General features: G+C 41.0%; 2 protein-coding genes and 1 pseudogene across 2 annotated transcripts in view; 1 reads left to right on the forward strand and 2 right to left on the reverse strand.

The window, feature by feature from the left end:
• The first annotated feature begins 3,680 nt into the window (after positions 1 to 3,680).
• LOC123787763 (glyceraldehyde-3-phosphate dehydrogenase pseudogene) lies at positions 3,681 to 4,555 on the forward strand (annotated as a pseudogene).
• Positions 4,556 to 13,859: 9,304 nt separating this feature from the next.
• On the reverse strand, positions 13,860 to 25,221 carry CTSK (cathepsin K). Its single transcript, XM_045790617.2, has 8 exons — positions 25,111 to 25,221; positions 23,463 to 23,586; positions 22,864 to 22,986; positions 22,622 to 22,777; positions 21,455 to 21,673; positions 16,944 to 17,109; positions 16,595 to 16,700; positions 13,860 to 14,555 (listed from the first exon to the last, which is right to left on the reverse strand). The coding sequence occupies exons 2-8, from the start codon at positions 23,583 to 23,585 to the stop codon at positions 14,456 to 14,458; spliced, it is 993 nt and encodes a 330-aa protein (XP_045646573.2). The 5' UTR covers position 23,586; positions 25,111 to 25,221; the 3' UTR covers positions 13,860 to 14,455.
• The window catches only part of ARNT (aryl hydrocarbon receptor nuclear translocator), a 66,016-nt gene continuing 65,465 nt past the window's right edge, over positions 25,112 to 25,662 (reverse strand). The window contains exon 23 of the mRNA XM_045790611.2: positions 25,112 to 25,229. The gene's annotated coding sequence lies outside the window, so the exon portion shown is untranslated. The remainder of the gene's footprint in view (positions 25,230 to 25,662) is intronic.

Here is a 25,662-nt window from a genome sequence, read left to right on the forward strand (position 1 = left end):
GTTAAACAGTTTATGGTTTATCTTCCCATTTTAAAAAATTAGAAAACATGCAAATGTATTAGTATCCCTCCTTTCTTAAGTGAAAGGTGATATAATACACATATTTTTCTCCACCTTGGTTTTCTCCACTTAACATTGTGCTAAGACAATTTTTCAGTACTGAGAAACAGGCAAGAGTCTGGACACTGTCTAGTAGACCTTGAGGCAGGATTGTCTGATTTTATGAGTGCACAACTTCGATGACTTCACATTGACTGGCTAGTTTACAACTCTGTAGGGAGAGTTAGGTCGTAAAAAATTAATAACACGCCTGGGTGACTCAGTCAGTTAAGCTTCTGCTTTCAGCCTGGGTCATGATCACAGGGTCCTGGGATCAAGTCCCGCATCGGGCTCCCTGCTCAACAGGGAGCCTACTTCTCCCCCTGTCTGCCTCTCCCCTGCTTGTGCTCTCTTTCCTCTCTCCCTCTCTCTGAAAAATAAATAAGTATAATCTGCCAAACATGAATAACTATGCAGATGATTCCTATACATAGCAAAGCAAATGAGTTGTGTCTAGTAGATGCTACTGAATAGAGAACGTAAATAGCTGTCTCTTTAATTCTTATTTAAACTGGCTTTAATATCTTACTAAGATCCCTTATCAATTGATGACTTGAATAAAATGTTGACACGTGTTCATTTTATATTCGTATAAGTCATACTCTCAAAATTTCGGAAACCACACTTCGGCAATTAAATCCTGAAATGACTCAACAGTACTATATATAGTCCTCATTTACTTTTATGGCCATTTAGCATCTTTTGAACAATCTTGTTATGTTTGGAAAATTTCCCACACTAGTAATTTTTTTTTAGGCTCTAAAACTGTGGGAAATAAATTCTGTTGTTATAAACCAGTTCGTGGCATTTTGTTGTAGAAACCTGAGCAGACTAAGGCATCTGTCCTCACATATGAACCTCATACTTAAAGCACCTAGTTTTCTTCGTGTTTCCAGAACATCTATGCTGATCATCCTGTGCACTTCATACTCACTTTATTATTACAACAGTCCCGGCTAACATTTGCTGGATGCCAATTATGTGCCAGTGTGTGTGCCATACTCTTCATGTATGATTATTCAACCTTTACAACACAACGAATTAGATACAATTACTGTCCTCATTTTACAGAGGGAAAATTCAAGTTCTGAGAGGTTATAAAACTCGTCCTCTGTCAAGAGGAGAGAACTGGTTGCTGACCTGGGATTGAACCCAGTTGTAAAAGTAGCGCTTTTCCCACTGTTGTTTTGCTGAGTAGGGAGCCCAATGCGAGGTTGCCAGATGTGGGTTCGATCCCAGGACTCCAGGATCACGACCTGAGCCAAAGGCTGACACGTAATCGACTGAGCCACCCAGGCGCCCCTAGAACAGACCTTTAACTCTCAGCCTCTGCTCTAGTCAAGCTGGTCTTGTGGGCCTCCCCCATCGTGTGGTCATTCATATCTTTCTTGAAATGGCTGTCTCCATTCCTTGACCTATCTTGCAAGACCTACCTCAAGTATTGCCTTTCCATGGAGACTTCTCTAATCATCTCTCTCATCTTTCTTTTCCATATGCTTTTATGACACTTACAAATTATACCACCCAGTTTGAACTTACTCTGTATCTTTATGAGACAGTTTTATCTCACGAGCTAACTGGAGAATACAGAATCCTGTATTACTCATCTTTGTATTGTTCTGTGGCTTAACACACGTTTAGTCTGTAACACTTATATTCGTTGGATTGATTTTCATAATTACATCTTCTGTATGTTTTATCTTCATTTCTGATTCATTCTCATTTGGCAATGGCTCCTGAGGCTTTTTTTTTCCTGAGGCTTTTAGCCTCAGGTTTCTCTGCTGCTTTTGTTCTCCTGGTATATAAAAGTCTATAAAAATATAGTGTTTATTTATTTATTATTTTTTTAAAAATACTTTATTTATTTATTTATTTGAGAGAGAAAGAGAGCACAAGCAGGGGGAGAGGCGGAGGGAGAGGGAGAAGCAGGCTCCCCGTGGAGCAGAAAGCCCAATGCAGGGCTTGATCCCGGGACCCTGAGATCATGACCTGAGCCGAAGGCAGACACTTAACCAACTGAGCCATGCAGGTGTCCCCCCAAAAATATAGTATTTAAATACATCGAGGGAACATGTTATTACATAGTCTAACCCATGTACACTTAATGCATTTTATAAAATTAAAAATCATTCTGCAACATTCTACAGCTGTAAATTGGGTTTTTGTATGGTAACTTCCTTTGAAATGGGACACCCTTGCTGTTGCAAATTTACTTAACTACCGATGGTCCGAGACTTATAATTTTTCAACTTTATGATGGTGCAAAAGTGATAGGCAATCAGTAGAAAACTTGCTTCAAATTTTGAGTTTTGCTCTTTTCCTGGGCTCGCGATACGTGGTGTGATGCTCCTGGCGATGCTGGCCAGCTGCAGGGAGACGCAGCTGTGCGTCAGCCGCAGGGTCACGAGGCTGAGCGACCAGTGCACTTGGAACCACTCCGCACCCACACAACATTTCATTTCTCACTTTCAGTACAGTATTCATTAGGTGTCCGATGCTTTATTATAAGATAGGTTTGTGTTAGACGTTGCTACGCCGTTGTAGGCTGATTCGAGCCCCGAGCACGTCGGAGGTAGCAAGGCTAGTCTGTGGTGTTCAGTAGGTTAGGCTACTAAATGCATCTTCAACTTACCAGACGTTTATGCAGATGTTACCCCATCATAAGTTGAGGAAGATCTGTAGAGAGATTAAAAGCAAACAAACCCCAAGGATCTGCTGTTGTACATTTCTGTATCTTACACAGAGTGCTGCGTCCCTTCTAACACAGATGATCGCATATGAAGAAACATCTGAATGATACGGAACAGGGAAATGAAAGCAGAAATAGGAAGCTTAGTGCCTTCTCCAGGTTTTAAAGTCACCCTCTTTTAGCCCCACACCCTCCAAGTTAGCTGCTTCAGGTTTCTCTGAGGAACTGTCTTACTTAGTCTTAAAGAAAAGGGCTCTGAATTTTAGGATCATACTGATGTTAATTTACCCTCAAGTGATTAACTTTGTGCTGGGAATTTAATAACAGACATCATTTCCATAGTTAAAATAGCTCACTTATGGGGCGCCTGGGGGGCTCCATCGGTTAAGCGTCTGCCTTCGGCTCAGGTCATGATCCTGGAGTCCCGGGATCAAGCCCCACATCGGCCACCCTGCTCAGTGGGGAACCCGCATCTCCCTCTGCCCCTCACCCCGCTCACACTCTCTCACGCGCGCTCTCTCTCTCAAGTAAATAAATAAAATCTTAAAAAAAAATAAGTAAAACAGCTCACTTATCACTGACCCTTCTGCCCAAAAAATACACAAAGATGAGATGAATACCCTTAAAAGAGTATAGGAGACTAGAAAATTAATTACCTTTATGTTAAAATTATCCAGTTTACACTTTGAGGAATGCAAACAGGCCTCTCAGCTCCTCCCCATTCGACAGACAGCTGCATCTTCTTGTGCAGCGCCAGCTGCGTCCATCCCCGAAACACAATGGCGTAGGTCAGAATAAACAGATTTGGCTCTATTTGGCACCTGGTCACCAGGGCTGCTTTTAACTCTGGCAAGTGGGTATTGTTGCCCTTAGCGACCCCTTCATTGACCTCAACTACACAGTCTACATGTGCTGGTATGACTCCCCTCCTGGCTAAGTCAACAGCACAGTTAAGGCTGAAAACGAGAAACTTGTCATCAATGGAAAGCCCATCTCCTATCTTCCGGGAGAGAGAGCCACCACCATCAAATGGGGTGATGCTTGTGCTGATCATATTGCAGAGTTCACTGGGGTCACTGGGGTCTTCACCACCATGGAGAAGGCTGGGGCTCACTTGAAGGGTGGGGCCGAGAGGGTCATCACTCTTCCCCTTCCTGTTAATGCTCCCATGTTTTTGACGGGTGTGAACCATGAGAATCATGACAACTCTCTCAAGATTGTCAGCAGTGTCTCCTGCACCATCAACTGCTTGGCCTCACTGGCCAAGGTCATCCAGGACAACTCTGGCATCATGGAGGGACTCATGACCACAATCCATGCCATCACTGCCACCCAGAAGACAGTGGATGGCCCCTCTGGGAAGCTGTGCCGTGATGGCCGACTGCATCTCTGCTTCTACAGGTGCCCCAAGGCTGTGGGCAAGGTCGTTCCTGAGCTGAAGGAGAAGCTCACTGGCACAGCCTTCCGTGTCCCCATCCATGAGGTATCAGTTATGGATCTGACCTGCCTCCTGGAGAAAACTGCCAAATACAATGACATTAGGAAGGTGGTGAAGCAGGCATCGGAGGGCCCTCTCAAGGGCGTGGCGGGCTACCCTGACGACAAGGCTGTCTCCTGCGACTTTAACAGTGACACACCATCTTTGATGCCGGGGCTGGCATTGCTCTCAATGACCACTTTGCCAAGCCCATTTCCTGGTATGACAATGAATTTGGCTACAGCAACCGGGTGTTGGACCTTATGGTCCATATTGCCTCCAAGGCATAAGAGCCCCCTGGACCACTAGTCCCAGTGAGAGCAAGAGAGAAAGGCCCTCAGCAGCTAGGGGAATCCTTGCCCCAACTCATCCCCCAACATGCTGAGAATCTCCCCAACTCTACACAATTTCCATCCCAGAACCCCTGAAGAAGGGAAAGGGCTTGGGGAGCCCTACCCTGTCATGTGCCATCATCAATAAAGTATGCTGTACCCAGCCAAAAAAAAAAAAAAAAAAAGGAAACAGGGTTCTTGAATCATTGGGAAAAATAGATATGTTCTAAATTAAAAATATACATTAATTCTAATACTTTCTGCATAGATTATGTGCTTGGTGCATTTGTCACTGGAAATATTTGATCCCAGTGGATACACCCCATTATCCTGGGTGCTTCTTTGCTTCTTTCTGTCACCTGGCAATGTTTGCTCTAAGGAAGAAGGTTAATTTTACCAAGAGATCATCTTTTTCTTTTTTTTTTTTTTAGTTATCTCTACACCCAACGTGGGGCTCAAACCCACAACCCCAAGATCAAGAGTCGCTCGCTCCACTGACTAAGCCAGACAGGTGCCCCAATTTTACCAAGAGATCAAAATAAGACATAACTGAGGAGAACTTGGGGTGCCAAAGATAAGATCCTTCCTCCAGGAGTATAATGGCTGTGACATACTTGGTGTGTTACCAGTTAATTGCAAGGTAAGTCACAATAAATTTGTTAGTAGTAATAAAGTACCACAATTTGCCAGTGATATATTTAAGAATTAGAGCCGATTCAGGTTATCTCTGAACAACATCACTTTGATATAAGTGCATTTCAATACGCCTTCTGGGAGAGGAAAGGGGAGAGTCTATAGTAGCTACCAGAGACTGACATTATTTTGTGAATATGTCATGAAAATGTCTTAAATGTGAACAGCATCTGTCTTCTCTGTAGTGCTAAAGAAAAGTTGAAAATACCTGAGCCAAGGGCGCCTGGGTGGCTCAGTCCATTAAACGTCTGCCTTCAGCTCAGGTCATGATCCCAGAGACCCCAGGTAGAGCCCTGAATCAGGCTCCCTGCTGGGCAGGGACTCTGCTTCTCTCTCTACCCCTCCCCCTGCTTGTGCTTTCTCTCTCTCTCAAATAAATAAAGTCTTAAAAAAAAAAAAAGGAAAAAAGAAAATACCTGAGCCAGAGGATGTCTGACGGTGTAAATTATTTTTGTCAATCAGCTTCCATTTCCCCTTCTTGTGGCAATAGAAGGGGATTTTAAAGTGGGGACCATCCCCCAAGACACACACACTCCTGGACTTCAGAACAACTACAGCCCTAGTTCCAAGGATGGGTGTATGTCAAGATTAGCCTGTCAAAGCTTGGCATCGCTTTGGCTGGGAAAATTTTTTTTGGCTGTGGTAACTAGCAGAAGGAATTGAACCTTTTATGGAAACTATGTTGCCAAAGAAACCCCAGCCTAACTGTCTGTTGCTTGTCTAGGCTCCCAGCTTGTACCACAGCTGGAGTTGAGTAGTCTCCAGAAAGGGCATTTTCCCCATGCCCACCTCTGGCGTAGCCATCTAGAATAAGGACACGCAAGATCATGTAGCAGGAAGAACCAGAGGTCATGGTGGACAATAAGGAAGATCCTTATAGACAACAGACCTGGAGATTCCCAGTTGGCTGGCCAAGAAACTCACTCCACCACCACGGAGAATCTTCCATATGCCTGCCTGGCAGGATATAATATATGCGGTAGAACAACGATACCTGTGTGCTATTTTCCGTCCATTCTCCCCTTTCTAAGTTAGACTTTTCATCATAGTTACCCTGTTTCTTCTTCATTATTTTTTAGATATGTTAGATATTAGATAAGTTTTAAGTTGCCAGGTCTCAAGGGGCCATTCCCAAACTGATGAAGCAGACTATATACACCAGCCAAAATACCCTGGTCTTGTATCTGAGCACAATAACCAGATGAAGCCCTGGGCTTTCTCACTGGGGAGGGGACACTGGTAAGTACTTTTTTATATAGGCATGAACACTTAAAATATTTTATTAAGTAATCTCTTAACGCCCAATGTGGGGCTTAAACTCATGACCCTGAGATCAAGAGTTCCATACTCTTCCGACTGAGCCAGCCAGGCGTCCCTAGACACGAACATTTCTTTTTTAATATTACACTTATTTTTTTTAAAGATTATTCATTTATTTATTTGACAGAGAGAGAGAGGCAGCAAGAGAGGGAACACAAGCAGGGGGCGTGGGAGAGAGAGAAGCAGGCTTCCTGCTGAGCAGGGAGCCTGATGCGGGGCTCGATCCCAGAACGCTGGGATCATGACCTGAGCCGAAGGCAGACGCTTAATGACTGAGCCACCCAGGCGCCCCAGGAACATTTTTTAACAACAACTATTTACCCCATATTTCCTTTTCAGCAGAATTCTTATTTTGTTTAGAGAAATGCTCTTCATAGGGCCATGGGCTGAAATGAAGTCAGAGAGGTAGCCTCAGACCAGATCATATTTGCAGCCACTTAAGAATTTTGTATTATATTCTAAATTCACTAAAATATAAGCTCCATGAGGTCATGGATTTTTGTCACTGCTGAATTCCCAGAACAGTGCTTAGCTTCTTAAATGAAAGTGTAGTGGGAGGGCTTTGCCCACAAAGTGATGCGATCTGTCGCACAGGGAACAGACTAGAGTGTGGGCTACAGTAAAGCAGTGGTACATGGGAGTGGGGGTTACTGGGGCTACCACAGAAGCCCGGGGGAGAAAGGATGGGGTCTTAAACTGGGACGTCATGGTGGAGGTAAAGGAGTGGCCGGATTCACATATTTTGAGGATGGAGCCCCAGAATTTGCTAATAGAGGCCATAAGAAAAGTAGAGAAGACAGGAATAACAACAAACAGTGATTGAGCAATGTTTAGTTCAAAATTACATGGCTGGATAATAAAGTTTTCAGTAGTCGCTAGAAATGCTTTGATTCTTTTTTAAAAAATTGTGATAAAGTACACATAAAACTTACCATTTTAATGATTTCTAAGTATACAATTTAGTTGCATTAAGTACATTCATAATGTTGCATAACCATGACCACATCTATTTCTAGAACTTTTTTTAAAAATAGATGATTCTTTAGAGTTTTAGATTTACAGCAAAATTAAGCTGAAAATACAGAGAATTCCAAAATATTCTTTTTTAAAAAGATTTTATTTATTTGAGAGAGAGACAGAGCACAATCGGGAGAAGGGGCAGAGGAAGAGGAAGAGGGAGAAACAGACTCCCTGCTGAGCAGGGAGCCCAATGTGGGGCTTGATTCCAGGACCCCAAGATCATGACCTGAGCTGAAGCGAGACACTTAACCAACTGAACAACCCAGGCCCCCCCCAATACATTCTTTGTCCCCATAAACCCACGACCTCCCCAACTTAGAACGCTGTCATCATTCCAAACAGCAATGCCGCACCCATTCAACGATATCTCACTGTTCTACCCCCTCCCCAGCCTCTCCACATAGCTAGAGCTTCTTCTACTTTCTGTCTCTAAATGTGCCTGTTTTAAATGCCTCAGATTAAGTGGAGTTGCTAGTCCTTTTGCGTCTGGCTTCGTTCGCTTATCATGTTTTCAGTGTTCTTCCATGCCGTAGTATGTATCGGTTATCATGCTGTAGTACGTAGTAGCTATCATTTCATTCTTTTTGAAGGCTGAATGATAATCCATTGTATGTATATACCACATTTTCCTTATCTTCATTCATCTGTTGGGGGAGACTTGTTTTTGCCTTTTGGCTATTGTGAGTAATGCCGTGAAGAACACTGGTGTACAAATATCTGTTTGAGTCTCTGATTTCAATTCTTTTGGATATATATCTAGAGTGGAACTGCTAAGTCATATGGTAAACCTATGCTTGAGAAACCATCATACTGTTAACACAGCAGTTGCGCCATTTTACATTCCCACCAGCGATGTTTCAGAGTTTCCATTTCTCCACATGCTCGCCACACTTGCCACACACTTTCGTAATAGCCATCCTGCTGGGTGTGAAGCGGCATCTCATGGTTTTGATTTGCACTTCCCTAAAGACTAGTGATGAGCACATTTTCATGTGTCTATTGACCATCTCTATATCTTCTTTGGAGAAATGTCTATTTAAGTCCTTTGCCCAGTTTCACATTGGGCTGTTTTGTTGTTGTTGAGTTGTAGGAATTCTTTATATATTTTGGATATTAATTATTAGATATCTGATTTGCAAAAATTTCTCCTGAGGGTTATCTTTCACGCTCTTGAGTGAGTTTGATGCACACTTTTTGATGTTGATGAAATCTATTTATCTGTTTTTTTTTTCTTTTGTTGCTTATACTTGTGGTATCATGTCTAAAAAGCCAAGATTTATCCCTATATTTTTTTCCTAAGAGTTTTATAGTCTTAGCTCTTACATTTAGATTTTTAAACCATTTTGAATTAATTTTGTGAATGGCGTGAGGTAGCATTCTAACTTTATTCTTTTACACGTGGTTATTCATCTGTCCCAGCACCGTTTGTTGAAGAGACCATTCTTTCACCATTGAATTGTCTTGGCGCCCTTATTGAAACTCGATCGAACATAAATAAAAGAGTTTATTTCTATATTCTTAATTCTGTTCCACTGATCTGTAGCTTCTTGGCAGTAATACACTGTCTTGATTACTGTTGGTTTGTAGGAAGTTTTGAAATTCAGAAATGTGAGTCCTCCAACTTTATTCTTTTTCAAAATTGGTTTCGCTATTCTTGGTCCCTTGGATGCCCATGTGATTTTAGTGTCAGCTTGCTAATCTCTACAAAGAAGCCAGCTGGAGTTTTGATATGGATTGTTTTGAATCTATAGACCAATATGGGGAATACTGCTGTCTTAATGATATTATCTTCCAATTGGGATGTCTTTCCATTTATTTAGGTCTTCCGAAATTCCTTCACCAGTGTTTTGTAGTTCTCAGAGTATAAGCTTTGCACTTTAGATTTGTTCCTAAGTATTTTATTCTTTTTTTTTTTTTTAAGATTTTATTTATTGGACAGAGAGAGACACAGCAAGAGAGGGAACACAAGCAGGCGGAGTGGGAGAGGGAGAAGCAGGCTTCCCGCTGAGCAGGGAGCCCGATGCAGGGCTCGATCCCAAGGCCCTGGGATCATGACCTGAGCCGAAGGCAGATGCTTAACAACTGAGCCACCCAGGCACCCCTATTTTATTCTTTTTGATGCTATTGTAAATGGCATTTTTTTTCTTTTTTTAAATATTTTAATTATTTGACAGAGAGAGAGCGTGTGCGCACAACCAGGGGGAGCAGCAGGCAGAGGGAGAAGCAGGCTCCCCGCTGAGCAGAGAGCCTGATGCTGGGCTTGATCCCAGGGATCATAACCTGGGCCTAAGGCAGACGCTTAACTGACTGAGCCACCTAGGCACCCCAATGGCATTTTTTCTTGATTTCATTTTCGGTTTGTTCTTTGCTACTGTATAGAAATAAAAACAATTTGTTTACTGATCTTGAAACCTGCAATTTTGCTGAGCTCATTTATTAGTTCTAATAGTTTTTTAGTTAATTCCTTAGAATTTTCTCTATAAACATCTTGTCATCTGTAAAAGCATAGCATCTTTACCCTGATAATCTATATATAAAGAGAGTCTTAGGAAACCATGACTTTAGGCTTAGGTTTCACCCAGAAGTGAAGAACTAGGTTCCTGAAGTCCTTGGACAAACTCAGCTTATAAGTATTATAAAGCCTGTCAATGACTCATAGAGATTTTTCAAGAGCTGAAGAGCCTGAACATTCAGCCAAAAGGATATGTACTGTAAAAGAATAAACCTGCCCAGGATTTCTAGAATATCTGTACCATTAAAAGTTTAATGGGCTATCACTTATATGTTTTCATTCCTCATCACAGCATCTCTGAAGGAAAGCGAGAAATAGGGCATATTGCAGTGGTTAAGCACACTAGGACCTTAGATTCAGAAAGAACAAGCTATCAGCCAAATCTAGAATATGAGATATTCTACTGGGCAAATGATCTGGCTTCTCCATGAAATCAATTATAGGAAGAAAAAAAAAAGTATGTGTGTTTGGGGGTGTGCAGGTAGGGATGTGACTGTCAAACAATACAGTACACTTAATAACAACCAAGTGCAATGTGTAAAACTGTTTGGATACTGACTTGAATAAACTTAACGGTAAAAAGATACCTTTAAACAACTGGAAAATTTTAAAAATGGACTGAATAGTAAATGATAATAAGAAACAATTGTTAATTTTGTTTGGCATGTTAATGGCATGGTGATTATATTAAAAAATTCTTCCGAGATGCATAATGACTATGAGTGAAATGATATCTGGGGTTTGCTTTAAAATACTAAATTAAAAAAAATGGAAGCGGAATGGATGACATAAGATTGGAAAATGTTGATAATTGTTCAAGATGGATAATGGGTACATGAGGCTTCACTCTGCTACTCTCTCTCCTTTTGCATATGTTTAAAATGTTCCATAACATAAATTTAAAAATACTAATAAAGTGTATAAAAGGAGACAGAAAAACAAACGTCCTGGGTATGAGTCCTGGCTCAGCCATTTACTAGCTAGCTTATCTTGGGCAAGCTATTTGACATCTGTAAAATGCCAATAACAAGGGTACTATGTGTAAGGCATTGAACATGGTATGAGCTGCATAGTAAAGCCCAATAAATGTTAGCTAATATTGGTATTATTAAAGAAATAAAACATTATAAACTGACAGGTTTAAATGTATGATCACTTTAAAAGTTTTTTTGTGTTAAAATATCAATCATTCATTGCAGTCTTTTCTGTAACTGAGAACATTGGAAATATAAATTTTGACTTATTGGGATTCACTTAAATTAATTGGAATTTCATGCATCTATAAAAATAATAACAATTCTAGGTCAGGGTCTATCAACTCTAGCATCATTTTGAAGTTTTATCTAATGCAAACAGACAGGAAGAAATTAGAGATAAAAATCAGAAAGAAAGGGGTAAAATTTACCTCTGTGGGTGATATACTTGTATATTCAAAAAAATCCAAGAAAATCAACTGAAAAATGTATAAACAAAAAGAGAATTCAAGGTAAGGTATCTGAGTATAAAAACTAACATAACAGAAATCTACAGCTTTCAAATATACATCTAATCAGAAATTATGTTGGAAAAGACCCCATTTAAACTGCAAAATTTTTTTTTAAAACCTGCAATAATAATAATAACAATAATAAAAGGTAAATATCCTGGGTTGCAAAAAAGGTTAGCAAGAAATGAGCAATATCTTTAAGGGCACAAAACAGTACTTAAAAAATTTAAAGGCATTTCTTATTCTTAGATAGGAAAAGTCAGTAGTATACAGAGGTCAATTTTCCCTAATTAAGGTATAAATTTAATGTGATCTAAATAAAAATACTAGTGGAATTTTTGATAAATTGACAAGCTGATTCTGAAGAGCACATGGAAAAAAGTAAAAAGCAAGAATATTCAGGAAGAATTCTAGAAAAGGAGGGTGATAAGGGGAAGACTAACCCATTAGGTATGAAAACGCAGTATAAATGTGTGGTACTGGTCATGTATAGATATACAGATTAATGTCCCAGAAGAGAAAATCTAGGTATAAATTCAAATACATACAGGAACAGAGTAAATTTGTTGTCCACATATCTGTACAAAAGGAAATTCTAAAGGATGTTCTTTAGGCAGAAGGAAAAAAAAAATCCCAGATCAAAACAACAGAACAGTGTAGATTTGCCCAGAGGGGAGTCAGACATCTCTCCAGCTCATCTTTAGCACTTTGAAAGCTCAACAAAAACTACTTGCAGATTGCGGAAAGTTCTCCATCACGCCTACACATTTGAATAAGCTATTCTTTGGGCCTGGAAGGCCTTTTCCCACCTTCCCATCTGCCAAACTCATACATAACCTTCAAAAACGTTCAGGAGTCGTTCTTCTGTGCAGTATTCTTTCTTTGAGAAGACACAGAACATGTGCAGTGTCTCCTAAATGTTGACTCGTCTCCAATTTCTTCTATTTCCATTTTGTTCTCCATCTGTTATTTGTTCTTTACAACACTGCCTTGCCAGAGGGATGTTGCTAAAATATAGATCTGATCATGTCTCTCTCCTGTTCAAAAATATTTGATGCCTACTAACTGCCTGTTTCTGTAAGTTACAGTATGAACTTCTTGAGACATGGAAGGCATTCAAGGCCTTCCCGGATTTAACTCCCATCCACTTTACTCACCTCACTTCTACTATAGATGCCTTTGCACCTCTTAGGTCACACCAGCCCTCACCACTCCTTCCGCTCTCTAGGCGCCTCTGTTCACCCAAAACATTCTGCCTGATAGGCCCTCCCTCCCTCTACTCCATCCCCACACCCATCTTTTCTGCCCATTCAGATCTTTCAAAGCTCTGTTCTCACTGAAGCCTCATCTAAAATCCCATTAAGAAGTAATGATTCATTCCTGAGCTTGCATAATTAATATTTATTTCTTATGGGTGGTGTTATTAGTTTATATGTCTGTCACTAGTCTATAACATTCTCGAAGTCAGAGCCATGTCTTACTATTTGTTGCATCCTCCTCACCTTAAATACACTGCTTACCACAGGGTAATAAATATTTACATACAAAAATAATTTTTGTGTAGAATGAAATAAAATAGTGCCTGACACCTGATTAGAATTGAATAAATGTGAACTCTTTCTAGTGGTGATAATAGGTACTCAACATTTTGTGAAAAATGGCAAAACTGGTTGTGCTGATTTATTATTAGTCAGCCACTTTCTTTTAGAGTTAATACTGCTTGGAAACGATAATAGAGTTTTAGTTTCCTCTTTTGATGACAGCAAATGTTTAGACTGTAGAACCTCAGGAAGGGCCTTAAGATATTTGTCAAGACCTACGTTTACGTGTCACTTACTCTGGTTCCCCTACACATAGAACTAAACATTGAAGTCTCCTTATATCCATGGAATCCCTGAAATTTAGAAAGCTCTTAGTACACAGTAAGGACTTCATAAATGTTGGTTGAAGAAATGAACAAATACATGAATTAGGGTGAAATGTTTATGTGAGAGACTCCAAGTAAACTGGGAGCACATCGAATATAAGGAATACATATTTTTTGTTTTTGTTTTGTTTTAAAGTTTTATTTATTTAAATAATCTTTACACCCAACATGGGGCTCCAACTCACAACCCCAAGATCAAGAGTTGCACATTCCTCCAACTGAGCCCGCCAGGTGCCTCAGATACATGTTGGTTTTTTTTCATCTTTCTGTCTCCAGCACCTAGCACAGTATCTGACGCAAAATGCATGTTTACTAAATAGGTATTTATTAAATTAGAGACAAGAGATAAATACTTGGTTTACTTTAAAAATGCAAAGAAGGAAAAAGAAAACACATTTCTTGTATCACATAAACTGGTACCAAAGATTTATGAATAGATTTATGAATTGGGGTAGAAAACATAGAAATTTCTATCTTCAGGATACAGAAGAAGTGAAGTTGGAGACTGAGAGGTCAGGTCACCTTAGTCCTCTAGGTGGTTAAAGCTAACTAGCCACTGTGAATGAGAATCTGCCCGAAGATCTCTAGCCTCTGACTCTTCACATAGCATCAGCTGCAGGACAGCAGTCCGGGCAGGCTGTGCTCACATCTTCTAGCCCAAGAATGTACATCTGTTAGGGAAATTCCTACTGCGGCCACAGTGAAAAAGAAAGGCCTTGGGTGGAGAGAAGGAAAGTAGTAGGGGTGTCACTTGACGCACAAACGGGGGAACTGAATGGACAATCTCTATATTGCTACATCTGCTTCAAAAAAGACACACCGACTCCCTTCCAAAGTACGTCAGTATGTCGTACCATCGTGGAAGGAACGGAAGAGCAGGATGAAGTTGGCTGGCTGAAGTCACATCTTGGGGAAGCTGGCCAGGTTGGCAATGCCACAAGCGTTGTTCTTATTCCGAGCCATGAGGATATAGCCTTTGTTTCCCCAGTTTTCTCCCCAGCTGTAGGACCAATTAAGGAAAATACTTAGTACCCTCAGTTTATTTATTCATTAAACACTATTGTGCTAGGTACTGATGGTATAAAAAAATGAATAAAACAGTTTTTACCTTTGAAGAGTTTAAAGTAAAGGAATGGAGAGAAGGCATAATGCTATAGGCCTCAAAGGTAAGAGAGACTGCTTGTGATCAAAGGATCAAAAAGGCTTATGCAAATGGGATGCCAGCAGAGGACTATGAAATGAATACTAGAGGCAGGAGAGCATGGGACATGTGTTAAGATCATGTGGCCGAAAAATAGGGTGCCTGACAGGGTATAGTAGGAAATATGTCTGGAAAGGTAGACTGAGATCAGTTTGTATTATCTTTACTGCCAGGCTGAAGAGTTCGACCCTGTGGCCCATCGTAGTGGAGGAGACACTGAAAGTCTCAGACTGGGAGTGTAACATGGTCCAATTGGTGTTTAAGGAAGAGTAATCTTGAAAACATGAGTCTAGAGCATAAGAAAGAAGTAAGAGAGGCTGAAGCAGGTGATCTTGGTCTTACTGGGTAAACCCAATAGGAGAGATGAATGAAGCTATGAGAATGAATTAGATTGCTAAGGGAACAGTGGCGAGAATGAAAGACAAGGCAGTGCGAGAGGGAGACCGGTCTACATATCTTCCTAAATTGTTTTCATGCGTTTTCTTTTTCCCCAATCAGCGAATTCCCCAGTTACCCAATACATTTTACTTAAGACCTGTACCCTACTCCTATTCCCTTCTCTATGGGTCTCCAGTGATCCTGATCCTGCTTAAGTGTGTCCCTTATTCCTCCCAGAAATCTTGGATGCAGGCTCCACCCTTGGCACCTGACCAGGAAGGACAGAGTAAGTCCTTGGGACTGGGAGTCGAGAAAGGGAGAACATAGGACAGAAGCTGTGGGAGAAGGAGCACCTTCCTAAAAAGGTGCTTGGGTTCAGCCTTAGTTGGGACTGTGACCTATACTGCCTACCCTGTCAGTCCTCTAGGTAGCAGCCCCACTTGCTCACAGCACTGTTTTGGCCTGTGAACTCGCCAGCATCTAGGACTCCTGCTCCCTGGAGCCACCAAGGACAGGAAGTTTAGTTAGTGCTGTTGCCAGGCCTGTATTGGCCAATGAGAAAAGGAAAAGTATAATTCTCATTAAGTCTACCCCCCAAAGTCACAAGGGCCTAAAGAAAAATGGGGAGCCGAAGTACTGTATAGTTTTATTTACTCCCAATAATAGGGAAGGAAACACTAATTTTTGTTGTTGTTGTCATATCTACTTTCCAAAAAGTGTTTCTCTTCACAGACTTCAAAATCTTTGGCCAGTTTTTATATATGTTATCCTAAGTATATCTGGACAGGCAAAAAGTTGCACAAGAGGATACTAAACCTTTACGTTGGTTCCCTATCGCTTCCAAACAGACTGATGATGGAAAGCTTCCTAAGAAATTGATCACATTATAGAAAAAAGAAAGAAAAAACTATATAATTAAAAACCTCCTGCTGGTTTCTTGGTGTTCCTGTATGTTCTGGATGTAGTTAGCTCTGTCTTTCTTAGGGGGCTGTGAGATCACGGAAGGCGAGCATTCTGTTCATTTCTGTATAACTAAGCACTTTGCATGTGGAGCACCCAACACAGACTCTGAGTACTGCTGTCTGGCCATTACGTGTTAGAATTAAGAGCCTGTAGGGGCGCCTGGGTGGCGCAGTCGTTAAGCGTCTGCCTTTCGCTCAGGGCGTGATCCCGGCGTTCTGGGATCGAGCCCCACATCAGGCTCCTCAGCTGTGAGCCTGCTTCTTCCTCTCCCACTCCCCCTGCCTGTGATCCCTCTCTCACTGGCTGTCTCTCTCTGTCAAATAAATAAATAAAATCTTAAAAAAAAAAAGAATTAAGAGCCTCTAATTGGGAAGGGAGAACTAAAAAGTCTGAGACAACTTTCTCTTGAAGTGAGAGAAAGAAATATTGGGAAGTTGGAGTTGAGGCTGAGTGTTAATAGGGTGATTGCATGACAAACTTAGTATCCTCATCATTACCTGTTTTTAATGATCCAGTGCTTGTTTCCTTTCTGGATGCCATATCCCACTGCCAACACCGCGTGGTTCAGATTATCGCTATTACAGTTTTCATCGTAGTACACACCTGGGAAACAAACTATCAAGGTGAAGCTTTCTGCATTCCAAGGGCCACCCTGAAGAATCCTGCCCTGTCAGGAGGATTGGTGACAGAGAGATGTGCTGCACTGTAGTAGCTGTTCCGTTTCCCTTGGTCAGACTCATCTAAACGTGGAAACTAAGTACTGCCAATGCCCAGTGGCTTTCGAGAAGCTGCCAAGCCCCCATCATAAGAGATGGCTGATTGTGCTCTCTAGGAACAGCTCCTTACCTTTGCTGTAAAACTGGAAGGAGGTCAGGCTTGCATCAATGGCCACAGAGATGGGTCCCACTCGGGCCACGGCCCTCTTCAGGGCCTTCTCATTCCCCTCAGGAATCTCTCTGTACCCTCTGCACTTAGCTGCCTTGCCTGTTGGGTTGTACATACAACTTTCATCCTGGAAAAAAGGAGGTTAAAACAGAAGTAGGACAAAGCAGCAGGCCAGGAACTGGTGGGTGAGAAACTCCACCAATGCTCTGAGTGATGTCGGTAAACTGACAGGGGCAGCAGGCCTACAGTCTTTAGAGAGGGTCTGTTCTCTCCTCGCCATTTTAGATAACTATAAAAAAAGAACATGAAAAGTGGATACCTTGCACATACACAAAAATCAGCTCTGGGTGGTTTTAAAACATAAATGTGAAAGGATATACTGTAAAACTTAAGAGAGGGAGTATTTTTATTCCCTCAGGGTAGAGAGAGATTTCTGGAACAAGGTGTTTTAAAAGCACAGATCATCTTTCTGGCCATGTAGTATGTGCAAGCCTCGGAGGGCAGGGAGTCACCACTGCTCTGTGGGGAGGAGGCCAAGGCCCGGAGAGAGGGAAGACCTGGGCCCTATACACATATACCAGGGGAACTAGTGTGAGGCAAAGAGTTTTGGCTGGTGTTCTTGAAAGCACATAATATGACATTAAAACAAATTAATAAAGAACTTAGCAATTTAGCCTGTGGATTTCCAACATTATGTTTCGGAGGTCCAGTTAACAATAGTATGTTTCACTGGCAAGCCACAGTTTCGAAGTCTTATGGCAAACTATGTCAAGGTGGTGTAGTCTCTTTTGCAATTAATTTTCCTACAGGCTACCCTTTCAAAAACCTAAAGCTGACTCTGTAAGAACACGTTATCTAACTATTAACAATAATGGCAGCATTTGACATGATATTCTAAGATTACAGTAGTCTCCTGTCTTAATTTCTCAGGATTCCTTTGTTTTCTGCCGTATGATCCAAACCTTGATGCCTCCTAGTGCCAAAAATTGTTCAAATCTATAAGTAAATAAAAATATCTCAGGAATGGATTTGGAAGAATGTCATGTGATGATACTTTAAAGTCAGAATTAGCTGCATTATGGCTGGAACGAACATAAATTACTGTATTATCTGACTGCTTTTATTTTATTTTTCTTCACCTCCCTCCATTCATTCATGTGTTTATATGAGAAGTTCTTTTACTTTTAGATAATAATTGCTTTTAACAACTGTAAAGTAGATACAAGCTCAAGATTCAGAATATTAAAAATATAGAATATGGATGTGCCTGGCTGGCTCAATCGGTAGAACATGTGACTTTTGATCTTGGGGTTGTGAGTTCGAGCAAGCCCCACACTGGGTGTGGAGATTACTTAAAATCTTAAAAAATAATAAAAATAGTAAAAATGGACTACATGTCTTATATGGCTCATTCTTCATTTTAATTGATTATGAGACCAAAGTCATTCCACATTGCTGTCAAATGCTGAAGAGATCATTTGAGGGGGCAGGAGAACAGAAATTAGAAGTCAGATGCTCTTTTTCTTCCAAATTAAGGTTTCAGATATTATGTAAATTTCATTTAAATTATTCAAACTCTGAGCTATTAAACTGTCTCTCAACAAACTGATTAATATAATACCATGTAATCGATATAAGCTGTCAATCGATGAGTAATCAACTATTAGCTCTGATGCTATTTAATTTCTTTTTCTTTAACATAGTTACACAATCCTTTAAATTGGCTGCCTGGATTAATCGATATGGAAAAAATTGTAAACACAGACCTGGTTTTGGGTGGGATTTCTTTTGTATATACTTTTGGGATTTAATTTTTTTAAAGATTTATTTATTTGAGAGAGAGAGAGAGTGCATGAGTGGGAGGGGCAGAGGGAGAGGGAGAGAAAATCTCAAGCAGACTCCACACTAAGCGTGGGGACCGATACAGGGCTCAATGTTATAACCCTGAGATCATGACTGAGCCGAAACCAAGAGTTGGTCACTCAGCCGACTGAGCCACCTGGTTGCCCCAGGATTAAAATTTTTGATATCAAGTGACAACAAAAAGTTGTTGAAAGAATATTTAACAATTTAAAAGAGAATATTTTGGGGCACCTGGGTGGCCCAGCTGATTAAGTGTCTGTCTGTGCTTCAGGTCACGATCTCAAGGTCCTGGGATGGAGCCCCACGTCAGGCTCTCTGCTCAGCGAGGAGTCTGCTTCTCCCTCCCCTTCTGTGCTTGTGTGTGCACTCTCTCACTCTCGAATTTATAAGTCTTTACATAAATAAGTAAATAAATAAATAAGAATATTTTGCTACATTATCTCACTGATTAGCCTGATGTATTCAGAATTTAAAAGTTAATCTGTTAGGGCAGCTTTAGTATGGTGCCCTAAAGTTAGCACCTTATAGTAAGTAGTAGCCCCAGAAATCAAACATGGACTTAGGACCCAGGAGTTCTGAAAATTGTATACAGATTAAAGAAAATTTATTTTAGGTACAACCTCCAATATTTCTGCCTTGTATACCTGACAGCTAAAAAACCACAACATGGAATAATAATACCATGAAATTTACAAATTAATGTCTGTTTTGGTGTGGCCAATGTCCATGAAAATGTGAAGTGACTTTCCTATATAGGTTGTTGAGTATCCAGTGAAATGGATTTGTTCAGCCATTTACATTAATGAGCATTTATTGCAACAGACACCATCTGAGATGGGATCAGAACTAAACATGAATGAATAACACTCATTGCTACTGGATTTTTTAAAGGCACAAATTACAAAGGAAAATAATTTTACTAGTCTGAAATTAAGAACTTCTCTGAGTTGAAAGATATAAAAAGACAAGTGTTCACCTACAACACACACAGTATTAGTATCCAGATATCTTTTTTAAATTCCTAAAAATCAGTGGGAAAAACAACTAATTAAAAATGTACAAAAGATATAAACAGTGAATTCACTGAAGAAATGCAGATGGCCAGATAAGCATACTAATAAAGATGGGAATCAATGGGAATTTTTATACACTTCAGGTGGGAATATAAATGTTTCCAGGGGCGCCTGGGTGGCACAGCGGTTAAGCGTCTGCCTTCGGCTCAGGGCGTGATCCTGGCATTATGGGATCGAGCCCCACATCAGGCTCTTCCGCTATGAGCCTGCTTCTTCCTCTCCCACTCCCCCTGCTTGTGTTCCCTCTCTCGCTGGCTGTCTCTCTCTCTCTGTCGAATGAATAAATAAAAAAATCTTTAAAAAAAATAAATAAATAAATAAAAAATAAATGTTTCCAAACACTTTGGTAAACAATTTGTCATTATCTAGTGGGTTGAAGATACATGTACCCTAAGACTCAGACAATTCTGTTCCCAGGTATTATATCCTACTAAAGAAAACTGCACATTTGCACAGAAGACATGCTGGAAGTGTGTGTAGCAGATGAACAGACACAGTAGATAAATCTTGGTGCTGCTACATGACTAGTGGTATGAATTTGAGCATGCTATTTTCTCTCCTTCAGTGTCAATCTCCTCACCTATAAAGAGAGGATAAGTTTACCTTACATGTCTGTTATGAAGATTAAATGAGAAAATGAACTAAGCACATGGCTTAGTACATAGTAACCATCAATCTTTTTTATTTTTTAAAGATTTTATCTGTTTACTTGAAAGGGAGAGAGAGAGTGAGAGTGAGAGAGAGAGAGACGAGTGGGGGGGGGTAGAGGGACAAGCAGACTCCCCTGCTGAGTGCAGAGCCTAACGCAGGGCTTAACCCCAGGACCCCAAGATCATGATCTGAGCTGAAGTCAGATGCTTAACCGACTGAGCCACCCAGGTGTCCTGTAGCCATCACTCTTATTACTCAAACTTGCTATCTCTGTTTCAAAAGCTCCTATTACAAAAGCCCTATGCAACCCTATTATCTATCAACCCCATGTATATAAAAGCCCTTAGATCTTCCTTTTAGATAAGAAAGGTCTTCTTCCGATTACTAAAGGAGGAAGTAAATTAATCTCTAAAGTTAAAACAAGTATGAAGCAACTTATTTTTTCTCTCATTACGTACATGTCAGCATGTTAACTTACATAATTTGCATAAACATTCCCGTGGGTTCATGCTGAGATCATGCAAAATAAAGGCATACGATTCAGCAAATTAGTGTGGTACGATTCAGCAAATTAGTGTGGTACGTTTGGGATCTGTGATGGGAGCGAAGGAGCTGAGCAGGAGGTTGCAGAGGCATACTCAGATGTCTGTGGGGTCACCTGTGCTCTGTTTCCTCCAGGGCAAAGAGATGGATAGGGTTATGGTGGCCTGAGCCCCCCCAATCTCCTGGGCTGTGGCAATCTTCTTGGCCTTCTATGGGAAATTATCCTATCAACAAGGCAGTATAGGGGAACAGAAAACAAGATTTCTGGAATTGTTTCTAGGACAAAATACCAGGAAAGGAAGAGCCATTACTGAGCTGTGTAACTGCATGGTGCGGTCTTACCTGTCCCACATATGGGTAGGCATCTTCAGAGTCAATGCCCCGGTTCTTCTGCACATACTGGAAGGCATTGGTCATGTAGCCCCCTCCACAGCCATCATTCTCAGAAACACAATCCACCAGGTTCTGGGGACTCAGATTTAAGAGTTTGCCAGTTTTCTTCTTGAGTTGGCCCTCCAGGGCACCCACAGAGCTAAATGCCCAACAGGAACCACACTGACCCTGAAAGGCGTAACAGAGCAACTGTCAGTGACTGCTGTTCACCTTTTTGTTTCTTCCCTCTAAACTGCCTGATGCAATTCCAGCACACATGTCCCCTTTTCTGTGAAGTCTTCCTCTTTCCCTTTGTTTAATATTTGTTACATTGTTCTATTGTTATTGTTTGTATTGGTAACATTGTTACCACTGTCCCCATTAGCTGTAGTGGAACAGAGTACTGGCTTTGCAACCTAGAAGATATGCGACCTTGGGGAAGTTACTAAACCTCTCTGTGCTTTATCTGTAAAATCTGGATAATAATATACTCAATTATGGGTTATGGAGACTTAAAAAGTTAATTCATGTAAAGGATTTAGAAGTTTCTGACACACAACAATCTCTCAAAAAGTGCTATTACTATTAGTGTTTGTTCAGTTCGATTATACATTTTTCTTTCTTCCCTGTTCTATTTTTTAGGACTGAGGATTTCTTGAGGACACGGGTAATGTCTTAGTCATCTTGACTCTCCACTGCCTAGCACTCCTGGTAGGTTCTGAAAAAGATGTATTTATTGAATGAATGTTAAATCAGTTGTTGATCTGGTTGATATAATCGGCATTGCTAAGGTTGAGGGAAAAGTGGCATTCTCTGGCTGGTGAGGTGTTAAGATCATAAAAAAATTTTTTGGAAATGATACTCTGTGACCTAGCAGTTCCAATTTTAGGGTTTATTTTGCATAAATATTTGCACATATACATGAAAACATATTCACAGGGTGCTTACAGCAATACTACTTGTAAAAAAACAAACAACATAAACATACAAAAATAGGTGATGACTTAAATAACAGAATAAGCTGTATTCTCTTAGCATTGGGAGAGATCCCTTAGTTCCTTGCCCTCTCTTCCTAGTTCCCTCCTACTGTAAGAACAAAGAAGCAGAAAGAGGTCATGCCAGGAGAAAGGACGGTACCTGGTTCTTGACAGGAGTAACATATCCTTTCTTCCGATAATCAATGGAGTCTGGGGCTCTGCTTTCCCAGTCTGGGATATAGAGGGTATCATTATTACGGGAATGAGAGGGGGGTACTTTGAGTCCAGTCATCTTCTGAACCACCTCTTCACTGGTCTGGGACAAAGAACAAAAAGGCAAGGCATTAGCAGGGAACTAAGGCAAACAGGGCAGGTAGGCCCAGGAGCCGAGGTTCAACTCACCATGTCCCCCAAGTGGTTCATGGCCAGTTCATATGTATGGACACCAAGAGAGGCCTCAAGATTATGGATGGAAATATGCTTCAAGTTTTTTTCCCAAATTAAACGCCGAGAGATTTCATCCACCTAAACAGAGCATAGTCAGTACTGGCACAGACTGTGTCCTGTGTATAAAGTTACATAAGTAATACTGTGGAGGTTTTTAGGAGAAAAGATGAAACTTACAATCATTCAGTTTACAGTCTAGTTGGGGAACTCACCATGGGATTAAGAGGATACAAAAAGAAATATGCAAACAAATACAAAAAAAATAGAATGCAAAGCTCTGGAGAGATGTATAGAAAATTGCTTATGGATGAAAAGCATTCATCTGAGAATTCTTCCCCAAAGAGAAATGTGACAGTTATAAAGAAAAAGCCAGAACTTGAGGGAAAGTGAGTCAAGGAGAAGGAATGAATCTGTATGTTGAGTTAGAGAACAGGGGCAGGTTTGCTTGGTTGGAGTGGTTAAGGTATCCAGATTGAAGAAGGGAATCTGGATGCTAAGCCTGGAAGTCTCACGTTCCACCTCCCCGACCGTGCTACCCTCCAGGTCCCAGGCACCTTGCTGTTATACTGCTTCCCGTAGGTCTTCTTCCATAGCTCCCATTGAGTGTCCAGTATCTCCTCAGGATATAGAGCAAAGCTTGCCATGGGCAGCAGCAGCAGAACCTCGAGCCCCCACATCCTGGGGAAGGGGATAATTAGGGGACATTCTTCTGTGGGCCAAGGGGTTCACAGACTGGCTTGGGATGAGGAAATAGCTGGAGCTATATTCCCAGACAGGTGGTTCTTAACCCTTGGCAGTCATGAACTCCTTTGAGAAGCTAATAAAATTTTGTAACCCATTATATTCCCACTCACCCGAAAAACGCATGCACACACAATTCTGGGGAATTCATGAACCCAAAGATAAGAACACCTTCCTTGGGACCGTGATGCAAAGGAAAACAAGGATTTATAAGGAAGGAATCCAAAGAATTGAGGATGATCTGCATACGATAAAACAATGATAGGAAGGATCTGGGTTTGGTTGGGTGCCAATACATCTGGTTCCAAGCTTTTTGACCTAGGAAGATTACACACACACACACACACACACACACACACACACACACACACACACAAACTTGCCGAGAAAGCCAGAAATGGGGTAGAAAATGGACAATCAGAAGGGACCCAGCACCTGTTTCCTCCAATGTCCCCTGCAGACCTGAAGGAGATGGACAAGGCTGGAGGTTGGAAGGGGGTTGGAGAATACACAAAGGAAAAATTTCCAGCTAAGTTTTGCTTCCTGACCATTTCTTCAAGGTATTATTTACTCCCTTGCCCCAAGTTCGGGATACTTTCCCAGATCTTGCCATGAGACGACCAGGAACAGCTGACAGTATTTCCTATTCTCTAGATGTTTATTGTCTCCTTAGTCTCACACATTTCTTCCTCCTTTCTCTTCCTGCTCCCTCCTCAGGCAGGAAACTGCCCCTAATCTCAACCAGATGCTGTGGGCAGGAAAGTTTTTCTTTCTTTTCCTGACAACAAAAAACCTCTGTGATTGCGTCACAGGACAAAAGCTTCAGAACCAAAGTTTGTTAGAAGAATGTAAGACAAAAAGCAGTGTTCTGTGATCATTAAATTCACAGCTTTTCAGTTTACTCTAGCTTCACTCATTTCTTACAGCGGCTTAATTCCGTGTTCTCCGTTTTAAGAACAATTTACAGTCTGAAGCAAGTTATACAGCTTCTATCATTTTTGAATTTACAGTCCCAATTTTGTGTAATCTTTGCAGACTGGCAAAACATTCAACAAGACATTTAATATCTGGAGTGTTAAAGGCTTTGAGACAGAGTGGAAAAGCACCTCTGGGCACCAGTCCTCCTCCCCGCTAGTAAGTTAACCCTTTTGGTACCTTTGGGCAAAACAGAAGACCCTACAAGGAGAGGCCCCTCTTCAAGGGATGGGCAAAGGATTCCCTGTATCTTTAGCTTTCACTAATAACTATGTATACACACATATAAATCATAGTAGGAATCCTAAAGATTTCCAGGCAAATTTTGTTTAGCCAGGAAATGACCTAAGATGGGCATATTGCTGTTTTCACCTACACAACCTACAAATCTCAACCTTATCCCCAAGTCACTACATCCATAATACTCCTAAAATGGAGAAAGCAAGGAATGAGAAGCTAAAAGATCTAGCAAGTAGAAAATGTTACCTGCTGATAGGGATCTGTGCTCTAGGCTCCGTTCGCTGGGGAGTGTGGATATGTGGGCGGATGACTAGGGGTGCTGGATTTATTCCATCAGGATTGCGGAAGTCAGTTTCAGCTGTGGGCTGGAAAATTTGAATAGGGGAGGGAGGCGGGGAAAGAAATGCTGAGAGAAGCAGGGCTGGGGAGGGAAGGAGGCAGCGGATTTGCAGTGTTTCTGTGTGCGACTGGAGTGTGCCAGGGTGGAGAGTTGCTAGGTATTTAGTTTCACATGACTGTCTTTGAGGGCAGACAAAAACAAACAAAAAAACCCACTCTGACACACATTACACAAGTTGGGGCTTACCTTCACTTTGATGGTTAATAGGACACAGTCCTGGTCTCCCCCATCCTTCTTTATTATGTAGTATTTATTATATTGGGGATTACATTTTCTCCTGTCCTTTTCCTGTTATCACCCATCTCTCCAACTTCAAAACCTTAATTTTCAAATTTGTGTCTGACTCTCACAGCAAGGATGAGGGAATAAATTACAGAAGACTAGAAAAGAGTATGTAG

Source organism: Ursus americanus, chromosome 12, assembly GCF_024610735.1.
Source record: "Ursus americanus isolate L20-20 chromosome 12, mUrsAme1.1.p, whole genome shotgun sequence".
In the NCBI taxonomy this organism is placed as follows: Eukaryota; Metazoa; Chordata; class Mammalia; order Carnivora; family Ursidae; genus Ursus; species Ursus americanus.